General features: G+C 38.5%; 1 protein-coding gene across 2 annotated transcripts in view; it reads right to left on the minus strand.

The window, feature by feature from the left end:
• Positions 1-5,116: 5,116 nt before the first annotated feature.
• Positions 5,117-15,301, minus strand: part of rgl1 (ral guanine nucleotide dissociation stimulator-like 1) — a 33,340-nt gene continuing 23,155 nt past the window's right edge. For both annotated transcript variants that reach the window (XM_059341501.1, XM_059341503.1), the window contains exons 7-18: positions 15,066-15,281; positions 14,875-14,978; positions 14,695-14,779; positions 14,041-14,130; positions 13,630-13,716; positions 13,336-13,368; positions 12,346-12,467; positions 11,942-12,031; positions 11,062-11,245; positions 9,268-9,519; positions 8,174-8,288; positions 5,117-6,981 (exon numbers count right to left, since the gene is read on the minus strand). In XM_059341501.1, coding sequence (XP_059197484.1) covers positions 6,794-6,981; positions 8,174-8,288; positions 9,268-9,519; positions 11,062-11,245; positions 11,942-12,031; positions 12,346-12,467; positions 13,336-13,368; positions 13,630-13,716; positions 14,041-14,130; positions 14,695-14,779; positions 14,875-14,978; positions 15,066-15,281 — 1,566 coding nt within the window. In that variant the 3' untranslated portion in view covers positions 5,117-6,793. The remainder of the gene's footprint in view (positions 6,982-8,173; positions 8,289-9,267; positions 9,520-11,061; positions 11,246-11,941; positions 12,032-12,345; positions 12,468-13,335; positions 13,369-13,629; positions 13,717-14,040; positions 14,131-14,694; positions 14,780-14,874; positions 14,979-15,065; positions 15,282-15,301) is intronic.

The following is a 15,301-nucleotide window of genomic DNA, read 5'->3' on the forward strand; positions in this document are numbered from 1 at the left end:
CTCAAACTCAAATTACCTGGGGGCCGCTGGAGGCAGTATCAAAATGACCACAAAAAAAAGACACAAAATTACTAAAAAAAAGACACAAAATGACAGAAAAAAACCAAATTACTTAAAAAGACACAAAATGACGCCAAAAAAGACACAAAATGACTGAAAAAAACACAAAATTACTTTAAAAAGACACAAAATGACCCCAAAAATACACTAAATTACTAAGAAAAGACACAAAATTATTAGAAAAAGACACAAAATTTCTAGAAAAAAAGACACAAAATTACTAAAAAAAAGACACAAAATTACAGAAAAAAATGAAATTACTTAGAAAGACACAAAATGACCCCAAAAAAGACACAAAATGACTGAAAAAAACACAATTACTTTAAAAAGACACAAAATGACCCCAAAAATACACTAAATTATTAAGAAAAGACACAAAATTATTAGAAAAAGACACAAAATTTCTAGAAAAAAAAAAGACACAAAATTACTTAAAAAAAGACAGAAAATTACATTACATAACATTTCCACTTTTTCCGGTAAAAACAATACATCAGATAACAAACGGATCTTCCACACACAACACGGTAAAGTGCCATTCATATAAAACTCACATTAAACTTTCATATTAAGGTGGGGGCCACAAAATATCGTCACGAGGGCCACAATTGGCCCGCAGGCCGCGACTTTGAGACCCCTGCTGTAGTGTGTATCAGTGTGAGAGAAGGAAAGGAACACAAGGAGTGGATGAGGAAAGGAAACAGTCCTGCTGATTTGTGTTATCGCTGGTTGGATGTTCTCGCTGCGTCAGCTGGACGTATGAATTTCACATGTTCCCGCGGCCCGATGACCTCACTGATGTCACGCTGCAGATCACCTGTTAGGACTGTGATGTTGGTGTAAAAAAAAGGGACAAACTAAAAAAAAAGTGCAAGCTGAGACACAAACATGGCCAGATTATGAGACAATGGGCACAGAAGGACACACACACATTCTTGTACTTCTATCTTTGTGAGGACCCTCATTGGAACAGTGAATTCCCTTACAAGGTTATAATAGTTTGGGATTTTTCATTTGTTTTATTTTTAATTTTGTTGTGAATTTTTGTTTTCAAATTCAGTTAGTTTTAATGAGTTTTTAGAGTGAGTTCCATAGTTTTAGTTTAGTATTTTTTTTTTTTTTGAAATGCCTTAGTTTTAATTTTTATTAGTTTTAGTTTTTTGTAATGGGGTATTTGTTGGGTGGGAGATTAAAAGAGGTCACAGTAAATTTTGCCTTTATCCATCTTAAGTTTGTATGAATAAAGTTGACGAAAACGAAGGACATTTTCACTATAATTTTAGTTAGTTTTGTAACTACAGAATACGATTTCAGTTAATTATCATTATCATGTAACCTTTAACACTTAAAACAAAGTCTGAAATCTCAAAAAGTCTTTAAAGAAGTGAGGACCGGCCGAAATGTCCTCACTTTGCAAAAATGTCCTCACTCTGTTGGTTAAAAACGTGTTCCGGTCCTCACTATGTATGAAGGACAAGAACGCACACACACACACACACACTTTATAGGTGTTTGGCCTCTTTTTGTTGATGTTTGTGTCTCTCTGTAGTTTTTTGTGTCCTTGTAGTCCTTGTGTGTCTCTTTGTAGGTGTTTTTTATGTCTCTGTGGTCATTTTTTGTCCAGTTATTTTTGGTCAGGCTGTTTTGACCCTTTTTTGCCTTTTATTTTGTCTCTCAATGGGCATTTTATGTTTCTTTGTAGTTCTGTCTGTGGTCATTGTGTGTCTTTGAGTCGCATTGCATCTATCTGTAGTTGTTTTATGTCTCTTTGTGGTTATTTTGTATCTATTTGTAGTTGTTTTATGTCTCTTTGGGATAACTATGTTTGTCTGTTTAGTTGTTTTATGTCTCTTTGTGGTCGTTTTACTCCTTTTCATTCTGTCATTGTGTCTCTTTACAGCTATTTTGCATCTCTTTATATTAGTTTTGGTCTCTTTGTAGTCATTTTATGTTTCTTTGTGGTCATTTTGAATCTCTTCCTGGTTGCTACTTGTGTCTTTAACTGACAGGTGAAGGCCAGTGGGGCCCCTGGACCTGTGCTCAGTAGGGCCGTTCAGTAATCCCCCCATGGACACAAAGTATATCAAAGTATGGTTTTCGGGTAAAACACAGTCATTATTCTGCAAGTCTGAGGTCTAAGGTCTTTTTGTTGTTCACCAGATTTATTGTTGATTAACTAGCTCAAGCCTTTAATCAGTTTCAGAATAATAACCAACACACTGAATGCATTTTTTTTTCAAAGCATGTTAATGTGGGTATTTTTTCCCCTTTCTTATCTCACTCTCTAGCATACAAATCTCTCTCTCTCTCTCTCTCTCAATTCAATTGGCTTTATTGGCATGACGTAACAATGTATATATTGCCAAAGCAAGCATCAGAAAAAAAGATAACAAGATAAGGAAAGCGATATTTACAATAAATTATTATAATTCTATTATTCATTTTAAAAGAAAATAAAAACTAATAACAATAAAAGAAAGCAATATTTACAATCATTGAATTACAATCAATAGATAATTTATACAATCTAACTGTCCCAGCAAAACAAGAAGAAAAAATAAAATAAAAACAAAACAACCAACAGCTGTGTGTCACTCGCTGTCCCTCTCTCTCACACTCACACACACACACACATACAAAACAGATTTCTGAACAATGCTGAAATAATACACAATTGTATCTTTATGGAATGTAACCCATTAGGCCTGTACTGCATGTCTCTGTTGACTCTACGCCTGACATTTGTTTAGGTTTGGCAGTCACTCGATGTAACTGAAATTGTGTTTGTATGTACAAAAGTTCAGCTCTTGAACTTCTCTCCAGCTCCTCTGATTCAGAGCTCATAACAACTGGTAATCAGGTTTGTACTGGATGTACCTGCAGCACAGAGACCTCCAGCTGAGAGGGTCCGACCTCCAAGTCAGAGAGGATATCAGCCTCACAGAGCAGGCTGTGGGGGAAAAACAACACAGCTGGAGGGAAAACACATTGCACACATATATAAGACTGTAATATCCTGCTGCATAATGAGTCAAGAAGTCACCAGCATGCAGGAAGAGCCCTGCCCTCTAATGAAACTGTCTCTCCAGCCTTCAGAAGCTTCCTCACACAGGTTTGCAACATTTAGTGCTGGAGAATATTTCTTTCTGCGATATTGTGCTGCATATTAATTTGGGGCTAGCCAGCATGCCTGCTGAGTTTATGTCTTGCTTTTGTTTCTCATTACCGTCCCTGCAGAGCATCTTTTGCCCCCTGCATTATGTATATCTCACTGATGTTTCTCTGCTGTCTTCTTTGTAGTTTACGGTGGGTTTTAATGCCTTCTTACTGCTTTATTTTTGTGTTTTGATTCACTTGGGCAGCATTCTCAAGCACAGAGCTTTTTCTGTCAAATAAAACCAATATAAAAACTGTAAAAACATAAATTTTAAATTTTGGAATTAACAAGAGAGAGGACAGCACAAGTGAGTGTTAATAGCTTGTGGCTTTAAAGGGCTTTTGATGTCTGCAGCCTGAGGGCAGAAGCTTGAACTCAGAATACAGAGCATGACACTGGTCATTGAAAAACTGGACGAGGCTCCAATCATTTCATTACAACTCAATGCTGAATATTTCGTACTTGTTGTAGTGTTATGAAGCACTGTCTAAAAAGGACATTACAGTTTTCTGTCTGGGTGAAAGAAACCCATTTGTAGAAGAATCATACTGACTTTGCAAAATATATACACATGTCCACAGTTCTAGCTACAGAGTCTTTTAGAGAACCTGGCCTACATGCACATAAATACTTAATTTCTTCATCTTTATTTCTTCTGACCAATTTAAATCCACATTATATGTTATGGTCTTAACCCATTGACGCCTAAAACGCCTGTAAAACCTCTGGGCGATTTTAAAATAAGCCCCTAAAACCTGAAGTTTTTCTGGAAATACAACAGAAGTGTCAACGCTTCTACTAAATAATAGATTTTTCAGCCTCTGTAGCAGATAGAAATGAAATTCAAAAAGTATTTGAAAGCTTATACAAATACTACAAAACGACGTATCCGCTTTCCAGGCTTCAATGGGTTAATACTAATGAGTTCAACCAAAGAGGGTTTTTGCTTTTAGGATTTTTAGAGATCTAAAGAAGTAAAGGTTTCCATTATTTTAGTCTCTTTTTTTTGGTTGTTTGGTGTCTCTTCGTGGTCATTTTATGTGTTTTGTGTCTCTTTGTTGTAATTCTGAGTCTCTTCCTTGTTGGTATGTGTCTGTCTGAGTGGCATTTTGCAGGTGAAGGCCAGGGGGCCCCGTAACACTTTGGGCTCCTGGGTCTGTGTCCAGAAGGTACGGTTAGTAATCTATCCAAGCCTGGGACCTCTTGGCAGGTGCTGACCTCCAGGTGCCTGTTAGTTATCATTTTGAAACAAAAAAGCAAAGCCATCAAACACACTTTTGCACCACGCAACTGAGCTGAAAAATTACTTTGTAGCACATTTCAACATAATTTTATGGATAAGACCAAGTTCACATTCTGAATGAGGGTGAAAGTCAATGGCTTGTAAAGGGAATTCATAGTCCCAAATGTTATGTATTTTCATGTTTTAAATGAATTCCTTTGAATGTCAAAAAATTGCAAGTTTGTCTTTGAATTCCTGTAAAAGTGTTTGACCAGCGCAGCAAACTCAGCTTCAGGAAAGGAAGGTCGTGACTGCTGCATTCAACTCAGCACAAATGTCTTCCACTCAGCAAAATAACTTGGGCTCTGTCCAGAACAGCCTTTGGTCCTTTTCTTGATAATGTCAATCCTAACAGGACTGAGCATGTTGTCCATCACAGCACAAGGGCGAAAAGACAAACGCCTGCATCTCTCCTGTGCAGTCAGGAGAAAAATTGTTCTATGAGGTTTTTTTTGTGTTGTCAAAAAATGAATTGAACAAAGAAAACTTCAGAAAACAGAGTTGTGTTTGAACAAAACTAAAGTAAATACATGTTAGAAATCAGATTTTACTCATTATGGATTCAGAGCATCAAACCAAAGATAAAAGAGAATCAAAAACACACAGGATAGCCATCATAATAATGATAATAATTTATTTATTCAGGTAGAAGACGAGTCTTTGGCAGTGAAGAACACAGGAACTGAGGGTGATTTAATGAGAACATTTTAAAGTGAAGTGCTACATAGAGACAAATGATTGACCAACAGTGAACCAGTTCCCCCAGAGAGAATGTAATATCAACCAGGGAACATTAACTGGTCGCACATGTTGGCACCATAGCATGAAACTGTAAGATCTGCAGGAGTGGACTATAAGTAAAAGGGGGAAAAAATGACTGCGGGTGTTTATCAGCGTGGCTGTAATGTGACAGGTGAGAAGTGTTGGTGACGTTTCTGTGAAAATATGATGCTGCTGGAAACAGATGGCTGTTTACTGTGTGAAGAGGAGCTTGCGTGTGTAATGACGTGAAGTGTCCCTCAGTAAAAATTTCCACATGTATCACAGTAAAATCTGGCACTGGCTTTTTTTTTTTTTTATGACACTTTGAATTTGTCAACATTTACTTCATCACTCTCCAATCTGGCGTTCATTTCTGGCCTGAATTGTGTTACAAAAACATATAAAAAGCAACAATTACAAACAAAAATAGTAATTCATTTAGTGAAGAGGGAGAAAACCACTTACAGAGCAGCTCGTTCTCTCTTCTATATTCACATCCCATCGGCATCTCCTACCCACTGACAAGTGCAACTCTGTAGTTCATATAATGAAGGGCAAAGAGGTACAAGAATGCATCAGATTGAGACACTTTGCATGTTGTTTTCCATTCCAGGAAGTCATTTCCCTCCTCCTCTCTTTTCTTGCACATCCATTATCTTTTTCCTTTATGTTTTTTTTTTAAATGTGAGGATGTGAGGGAACGTCTTTCTGGATTAGAAAGCAGCACAAATGTCATCTCTTCACCCTAACGATAGAGCAGGTAAGGCCATTTCAATAAGGACTTGTTAAAACCAAGTAAGGGAACCAATCAGAATGCACGTAACATTCGTCACACAGCTCACAATATGAGACAAGGGCTGAACACACATAGTGCACACTGTGCACACAAGCCGGACATGGCAGGTAAACATGCCCGACTAGGGGAAATATGACATCACAGCTCCTGTCAATCAATTAATTCATTAATATCATTCAGAATACTATCAGGTCCATTCATTCATCGATAAAGGCAACAGGACTGGTCACTCAGTCCACTTCTTCTTCTTCTTCTTCTCTTCTTCCACCATCTGTCTTCACTTTCTGCATTCATCACACTTCTGTCACCAGGAAAGTAAATATTCAGCTACACAGACATCACAGGACAAATACAAGTTCATTCAATATCAGAATACTGTTGGAGGTCAGGAGTTTGGTCTGCTCCCATAACATGTGCAAAAACCTGTTGTTGTAAAGAGTGTGGGCCACTAGGGGGCGCTGTGTCACTCTGTCACAGGCATTACGAGTTAAAGTCCCACTGGCACAGCAGTCAAGCTACACATCCATGTTCCATGTTAAGGCACGAAGGGATGGCACAGGAGATAATAAGAGTCAAGTGGAGCTCTTTAAGAGTCTGAAAGCTCCTCATCCATCCATCCATCCATCCCTCCAGCCTCCTCATCTAAAACCCAACAGTTCACACCAAGTCCGTGCCCTGTATCATCCAGGATTAGTGGTTGGGAGGGCAAAACCAGCTGGATCCGTGCAGTCCAGGGTCACAGTGTGACCTTGCTGAGTCTGAGCGACAGGCTGGAGCGGTGCTGGGCGCGAGGGAGGGTGGAGCTACAGCGGCTCCGCAGCTGGACCGGCCGCCCCGCCGAGCCTCGCTCACGCAGCAGAAAGTCAAAGTTGGCTGAGGTGTTCATGGCGTAAAAGACGTTGGCGTTGTCTGGGATCACCAGTTCTGAAAGAAGATAAAGAGGGAGAGAAATAGGAGAAATTATGAGCATGCTTTTAAGGCTTTCTGTTGTTGCTGCTATGATATTTTAGTCAGCAGTACATTGTGGTTTATTATATTTTGGGAAACAGCTGATCAGTGGAAAAAAAATACATTAATTAAAATGCTGAATTGCAAATAGAAACTGTATTAAAACTATGATCAAATACCCTACTCTGCAACAGCTTCTGCTGCAAGTTTAATTACAGTGTTTCTACACAAAAAGCACTTTTTAAGCATTTTTAAGGTACTTCTTTAAGTTTTCCAGCACCTTACACCTCTGGTCAATGGCATTTATATACTGCACATATACAGTGCTTATACAGTACATACAGTGTGCTGATTATTTCACTTCTTCATCACATTAAATAGCATGTTATTGTGCTATTAACAACCAAAACTATGTATTGTGACAGCAATCTACAGAGAAGAAAAGCACTTTTCAAACTTTCAGCACTGCATTAAAAAGTGTTCTCAAGCTTTCCAGCACCCGTAGGAACCGTGTGAAAAATGAGGGAGGTATATACACTACCGGTCAAAAGTTTTAGAACACCCCAATTTTTCCATTTTTTTATTGAAATTCAAGCAGTTCAAGTCAAATGAACAGCTTGAAATGGTACAAAGGTAAGTGGTGAACTGCCAGAGGTAAATAAAAAAAGGTAAGGTTAACCAAAACTGAAAGATAATGTACATTTCAGAATTATACAAGAAGGCCTTTTTCAGGGAACAAGAAATGGGTTAACAACTTAACTCTATGGAGTCTTGGGCTATTTTGTCCATTTTTGAATTCTTTTCATGTCTTTGTAAGTCATTTTGTGTCTTTTTTTTGTCATTTTGTGTCTTTTGGTGTGTTTTTTTGTCATTTTGTGTCTTTTTTTGGTCATTTTGTGTCTTTTTTTACTCCTTTAGTCCAACATAAAATGTGATCTTGAATCTTTTTTTTACTTTCAAAACACTATCATGCTCAATAAAGAATTTTAAATGTTGCAAATGTGCATTAATTTCAGAGTACACTGAGACATTAAACTGCATCATTTTCAATTAAATTCTGGAAAAATTGGGGTGTTCTAAAACTTTTGACCAGTAGTGTAGGTTTAGAAGAGAATTGCATCAATGATAAATAAGGCTCAGTTTAAAAGTCGAGCCATGTTATTTTTACCTCTCTCCTCAGAGATGACCTGTACCAGCTCGTATCCCTCCTCTGGCTCCACCTCCAGGTTGTGCTTGGCCATGGCTCTAGAGATCACCGCCGGAGTCTTGTCTTGGTTGGTCAACTGTTTAGGGAATAGACAAAAAATTAATCATACAGGGTTTTATGTATAGAAAGTAAAAGTATAAACCTGCAAAATCTCACTCACACACCAACACAAAAGGTAGTGGTGTCAACAATAATCGATTCGGCGATGCATCGCAATGCGGGGCATGCACGATTCAGCATCGATGCGGCAAAGTGCCATAATCGATTATGTTTATTTCCTGTCCTCCAGTGGAAAGTTTTGGGGGACAGGGTGGGAATTTCACACTCTGGCCTTGATGCTCTGTGAAAAAATGTTCAATTTACGGCCAAGGTGGCCTTTGCGCCTCTGTCAAAGTTCCAGTAAACACAAAGCTAACCAGACCCATTCCCGTCCTTCCAGAAGTGTACGCATCAACACATGGCTCATTTGAATATTCATGTGTTGATGCAGCACAGGTAAGCTAGCGGGACAAGCTGTTTTGATATGTTGTGACTGAAGTATGTGGTAGTATTTGACAGAACTTAACATTTACGTTTTTATAGAAAGTACTATTGATAGGTAATTACCATTGTATTTGCCTATTTAAAGTTGACTCGTTAACATTACATTTTTGCGTCATGAAAACTAGCGATAGCTAGCTAGGTGGGATATCGCTAACGTCTTCCCTACCTCAGGGACAAGGGCTCGACATTTAGCTGTAAATTTCACCTCAGCAGGTTCCTTTTTTATGGCAGGAGGAGGCATTTCTCTTTCCTTACTTTTAGATGAACTCAGGCAGGAGATTCATTTTGCCATCTTTTCAAAATATAGCCAATAAAATCTATTGTTATTAGGCCTATCTGACTGCTTGTATTGCCTCATGACTGACGAACAATGTCCCTAGTTGTGTGCAGTATAATTGTGATGCATCGTAGAATCGAATTGAATCGAATCGTTACCTGGTGAATCGTAATCGAATCGAATTGTGAGGGCAGTGCCAATGCACACCCCTAATAAAAGGCACATGTTTATTTACCAGTATGCTCTTGTAGAGGTTCCCGTTGCCTTGCTCCAGACTGACTCTGATGATGCATGCGTCTTCGGCCTGCGTGTTATAAGCCGGGGTTTGGCTCGGGGAGCTGGGGGACAACGGAGTGAGGGAGGCGGAGCGTCTGTGGGTGCAGGGAGGCCCGGGGAGCGAGGGAGATACGGGCGTCATGGAGACGCTGGCTGTCGACGAGCTGGTGTCCATGGAGTGAAGTGAATTACAAGAGGAGGATTCTGATAGCTGAGGAAACACATAACCACAAGTTACACAAAATACACAAAACCATAATGGGATCATTTTCTTCCACAACGGCTCGTAACCATAATCTGAGAAATATAATTGTTTTTGACATTCCCTTTCATAAACCTGTGCCTCCAATAATGGCTTTTTTTAACAAAGGGACTGTATGAAAATGATTAGGGTGAAAGGGGAGCAGAAAAAGTGAAGTTTTTATTTAGTTTTGCTTTGATTTCTGAGAGAGTAGTGGAGGGCTTTCTCTCTCATCCAAAAAGTTAGATTTTATTTTGTTCTTCGCTTATAAGATTTGTTGTTGTTGTTTCTGTTCAAAAGATCAAATATTTTTGAATCAAAATTCGGACTTTTGTGTGCAACTTGCGTAATAAATGTTGCTTTTTTAATTTTTGCAAATTAGGGCCTTTTAAAAATTGATTAATGTTAAAATTGCACAACATCTTACACCTGTTTTAGTGCAATTTAATTATTAACATTAATGCAGAGTGAATTGTACCAAATAGTTTTTCAAATTAATAACACTGGAAAAGAAAAGCCTTGAAACTTTAACCCATAAGAACCCAGAACCAGTAATCCTTAAAGGTAAATTATGGGGGGTATACCACAGACAAAGTGGACCACAAAGAACACATTTATGATGTTTTTAAAAAAAAAATACTACCCCTAAATGTCAAAGATCTGTGATGTGACATAAACGTTACATTGGGCGTTTATGGTATTTATGTTTATGATATTTCTTATTTTTAAATTAATAAACTAGACACATTTTCTGCTTACAGAAACACAAATTTTCCTTTTTCTCTACATCTCCACATCATATATCATAATTGTGACTTTAATAGTGCAGTTAGACAACAATATCCATTTCAAATTTGTTTTTAAGTAACAAAATAATAATAAATCAATCATAAATAAATATAAATAACACTGCCTCATTGGACGGCTTCTCAACAAGCTACTGTAGCTGTAGAACACTGACAAACACACGTATGTACTTGAGAAAACATACAGTACAGGCCAAAAGTTTGGACACACCCATCTCATTTAATGTGTTTTTCTTTATTTTCATGACTATTTACATTGTAGATTCTCACTGAAGGCATCAAAACTATGAATAAACACATCTGGAATTATGTACTTAACCAAAAAAGTGTGAAATAACTGAAAACATGTCTTGTATTTTAGATTCCTCAAAGTAACCACCCTTTGCTTACTAGAATATAAGACATGTTTTCAGTTATTTCACACTTTTTTTGTTAAGTACATAATTCCACATGTGTTCATTAATAGTTTTGATGAATCTACAATGTCAATAGTCATGAAAATAAAGGAAAAACATTGAATGAGAAGGTGTGTCCAAACTTTTGGCCTGTACTGTATATGAACATTACTAGAACATTTAAAATGTTTGTGACACCCGTGTCACCATAGGTTCTTATGGGTTAATGTCAGCTGCCTTCCCAAAACCAATCCCCATTTTTCATACTAAGTATGACCAAGGTGAACATTTCCTTCAGCACTGTAGCTCACCTTGTTCTGCTGGGAGTCGGAGGTGTGGGTGGGGGTGAGGCCCTCGCTGTCTGATGGGCTGCTGGAGTCGCTGGAGGACACACTGACTGAGTCCATGCTCTCCCCTGAGCTGCCAGTAGGAGGCGAGCGAGGAGTCTCTCTGACTGGAGAACTGGCTGCGCTGCTGTCAGGTCCAAGAAACAGCCTGGAAAAGTAGCGGAAGTCAGTTATGAGATCATAAAATAAATAGGTTGCAGCATTTCAGTGTGCTTAAATATGACAGTGTGACAATATAATATCGGCCATTTTAAACTAGTCCGTCCTCCATTAGGATCTTTTTTTTTTTTTTTTAAACAATATTTTTTATTAGTTTTCAAGTTTTACAATAAAATTCAAACAAACAAAAGTAAATGATAACAAACATAAAGAATGCAGAGCAGAACCCAAACCTTCATACACACACCCATTCACACCGGGTAGATTTGCACGAAATTATATAGGCCTATGTATACATACAAGCACACATACACACACATGTATGCATATCTAAACAACATGTACATACATATATTCTTATAAACACAACCATATACATACATATACATACATGTAAACATATACACATAATAATAATAAAGATAATTTAAATTTTATGACCCTATTTTCCAGATGCTATAATGTTCAGATATGGTTCCCACAATTGTACAAATTCCTTCAGCTTTCCTTTGGTAATGTAAGTCAATCTTTCTAATCCGATGCACTCTGATAGTTCTTTTTTCCATTGTTTTATAGAAGGAGCCTCCATGCTCTTCCAGTTCAAGGCAATAGCTCTCCTGGCATGCAAAAGTCCAAAGTCCAACACATTAGGATCTATTAACGTGTATATTGTGGATGTACTCACAGGCTGAGTCTCTTCACCATGCTTTTTCGAGGTTTGGGTGAGGTTGGACTCATGTCACCGAGACCTTCAATCTCACAGGACAGGGCGTAGCTGCAAGAGAGAACATTGATAATAAACCAGAGGATCATAAAACACTGCCGGTGGTTTAAAGAACCATGAATTCTGAAAGAGAAAGTCAGAGAGGACAAGAGAAGGAGGGAATACAATAGATCAGTAGGGAGTGAAAAAATGACATAAGAACAGCAGGGCGAGGCGAAGCCAGGAGAAAGGACAGAAAGAAGCTTCTATTGTGTGTTTGCGAACAATAGGTCCAACAGACCGTGACCTCATGCACTAATTTACTCGTTATCTAATGGATAATGGTGCAATCGAGGAAGACGGTATGCAGAGAGAAGAAGCAGTACCTTTCCTCCTCGCTGAGCTGAGCCTGGTTCTTAAACCAGCGGAGGAAAAACGGCTCCGGAGTCAGGCAGTAGCTGTTGCAGGCCGACTGGAGCAGCTTGATCTGGGCGATCACCTCAAACTCCTGCAGGGAGAAAATCACCAATGTCAAGACTATTTTACTCAGTGATGGAAGAAGTATTCAGATCCCTTACTTAAGTAAAAGTACTAATAAAACACTGTGAATTTACTCCACTACAAGTAAAAGTCCTGCATTCAAAACATACTGAAGTAAAAGTACAAAATTATCAGCACCAAAATGTACTTAAAGTATCAAAAGTAAAAGTGCTCGTTATGCAGAATGAACCCACTCAGATTGTTTTATATATTCTAAATATATGATAAGATTATTTGTATTGATGCATTTATGTATGTATCATTTTACTGTTGTCCAGATAGGACTAATGTTAATTAATCAATCAATCAATCAATCAAAGTTTTATTCAAGACTCAGGGTCCATAGGAGACAGATATTAAAAACAGGAACAATTCAAATAAATAAATAACACAGCAGACAAAAATATGACAGAAACCAAAAAATACAAAAAGATGATCTTCAGACCGACCAAAATAAACTGTTACGCCAGTGTCTCCAATATACTGAGGAGAGCTGGGTGGAGCTAACCTGAGATTAGATTAATTACTTAACACACTGTTACGTTTTATAAATGTGTAATCATATTAAATATATGGTATTTTTTCATGTTGAATCTGAAAAGTAACTAAAGCTGTCGGCTAAATGTAGTGGAGTAAAAAGTACAATATTTGCCTCTAAATGTAGTGGAGTAGAAGTATAAAGTTACATAAAATGGAAATACTCAAGTAAAGTACAAGTACCTCAAAATTGTACTTAAGTAAATGTACTTAGTTACTTCGCACCACTGATTTTACTTCAATCATGTCAGCTAGGCTCATCATGTGATAACTGTCAAGGTTTAATGGGCTCCACTCACCCTCCGTCTCTTCTCAAAGTTGTTCAGGCCACCCTGCGGAGGACACAAAGAGCACGCTGTCAGAGCCTGGACATCACATACCAGTGGCTGCTTAGACAAACAGCATTAGGTGGACCACTCCAAAAAAGGACCGACTAAATTCCTCACGCACTCATGGAAACTTACGCCCCGGTTTGGGACAGCGGTTAAACAGATCGACTCTCAGATCTACAGAGTTGTGTAAACTTACAGACACATGCTCTGAAATATCGAAACACACACACATTCAGCAGGTGGTTAAGGATTTTTTCTTACCTCTACTAAGTCGGGCAGGGCCGTGTCCAGCATGGTCAGATCGGTTAGAAAGGTCCCCAAGTACGGTATCGTTCCTTGCATGGCCCCCTGTGGAGGAAGACGCTTGTTTTAGGATGCCACAATAAATCCAGAGGCTAATTCTGCACGTCATGCTTTACAGATGCCAGGGTTGGCTTTGTAAAATACAACAGAGGATTAATTAATGCAAGTACAGCGCATAGTGCACTGTGTAAACAAAGCTGAGCATGTGGCTTCATCATACTGGAGAGAGGAGAAAACGCTTTACAGTACGTTGCTTTACTGGAATGTGTTGTTTTAAATTATAAAGCTCGGTTTTAGCTCTCTTTGAAAACAGATCTGTTTGTCTGGCATTGGCTGCAGAAGCTCTGAGTTAGCCTGTCTTTGTCTCACCATTTCCTTCTGCAGCAGAAGTCTCTTGTGGGTGCGTTTCTGGTGCTCCTTGGCACAACTTTCCAGACTGGCAAACTTTGAAGTGCCTTCCTGTAGAGGAAACAAACAAATGCAGCTTTAGTGCTCAACATTCTCAGCAGTGAATCGAGGAATGTTTTTAGGATTTACAGATGAAGTCTAATCAAGAATGAAACTCTTATTTTAAAGATAATTATATAATATTTCTGTAATGTATTACATGTATCTAGTTCTTTGTAATAATTTCTATTTGATGAAGTTCAAGAAAATCCACTATTTAAAAAATGGAATAAATGCATGATGTTTCCAAAGTCAATAAGTAACCATGTTTTCAATATTAGTATATTTTTTAATTATATTTAAGCATCTCTAGTATTATAATAATAATAATAAACTTTATTTGTATAGCACTTTTCTTAACAAAGTTACAAAGTGCTTTACAGGCAAGAAATAAAAACATAGTGGAAGACAGAAAAAATTACAATAAAACAACAAAGCAAAGTAAAGTGCAATGCAGACAAGTTGGAATCACAAATGACAAAACATAGAAAGTGGCACGAGCTGGGTGAGAAAACAACAACCAAGAGATTAAGTAGTTAAAAAGGCAAAAGGTATTAAATAAAAGTTAGAGCTCACCCTCATGAGGAGCTCTCTGCTGGTCAGGTAGTTGTTGTGATCGGAGAAAATGTCCGACAGTTCCTCAAATGTCTGCATGCTGTCTCTGTGCCAAGAACAGATTCATGTTAGCTAACGGTAATAGACATATCAGAAAATACATGTGCACAATAAACATCTCCTAGCTGCTGAGAGACTTACTTGTGCACACAGGCCCATGCCCTCTTCAGCCTGTACAGAGGGTTGGACTGCAGCGCAGACACAATGGCTCGCAGAGACGAGAAGTTCTTACGTATTCTACACTCCTGTTATGAAACAATGAACACACAGTCAGAACCTGTCCCGTTATCACGGCGAGGTTTATACAAGGACTTGTGTGTGTTTGTGCCAACCTGAGCGATGTCTATCCAGCGCTGGATGACCCGCGCTCTCACGTGTGGTCTGATCTGTCGGTGCTTCAGCACCGTGCTGACCACGCAGGTCGCCACGGCATTAAACTGCGTGATGGTGGCGCGGATGGTGGGGGCGCTGTGCTTGTTGTCCTTCTTGTCCCTCTGAGACCAGACGGAGCCCAGGCAGTGGTGTGGGACGACCTTTTTAAACAGCAGCTAGAGCAGAAGAAGCTGAT

The sequence above is a fragment of the Centropristis striata genome, chromosome 9 (genome assembly GCF_030273125.1).
Source record: "Centropristis striata isolate RG_2023a ecotype Rhode Island chromosome 9, C.striata_1.0, whole genome shotgun sequence".
NCBI classification, from domain to species: Eukaryota; Metazoa; Chordata; class Actinopteri; order Perciformes; family Serranidae; genus Centropristis; species Centropristis striata.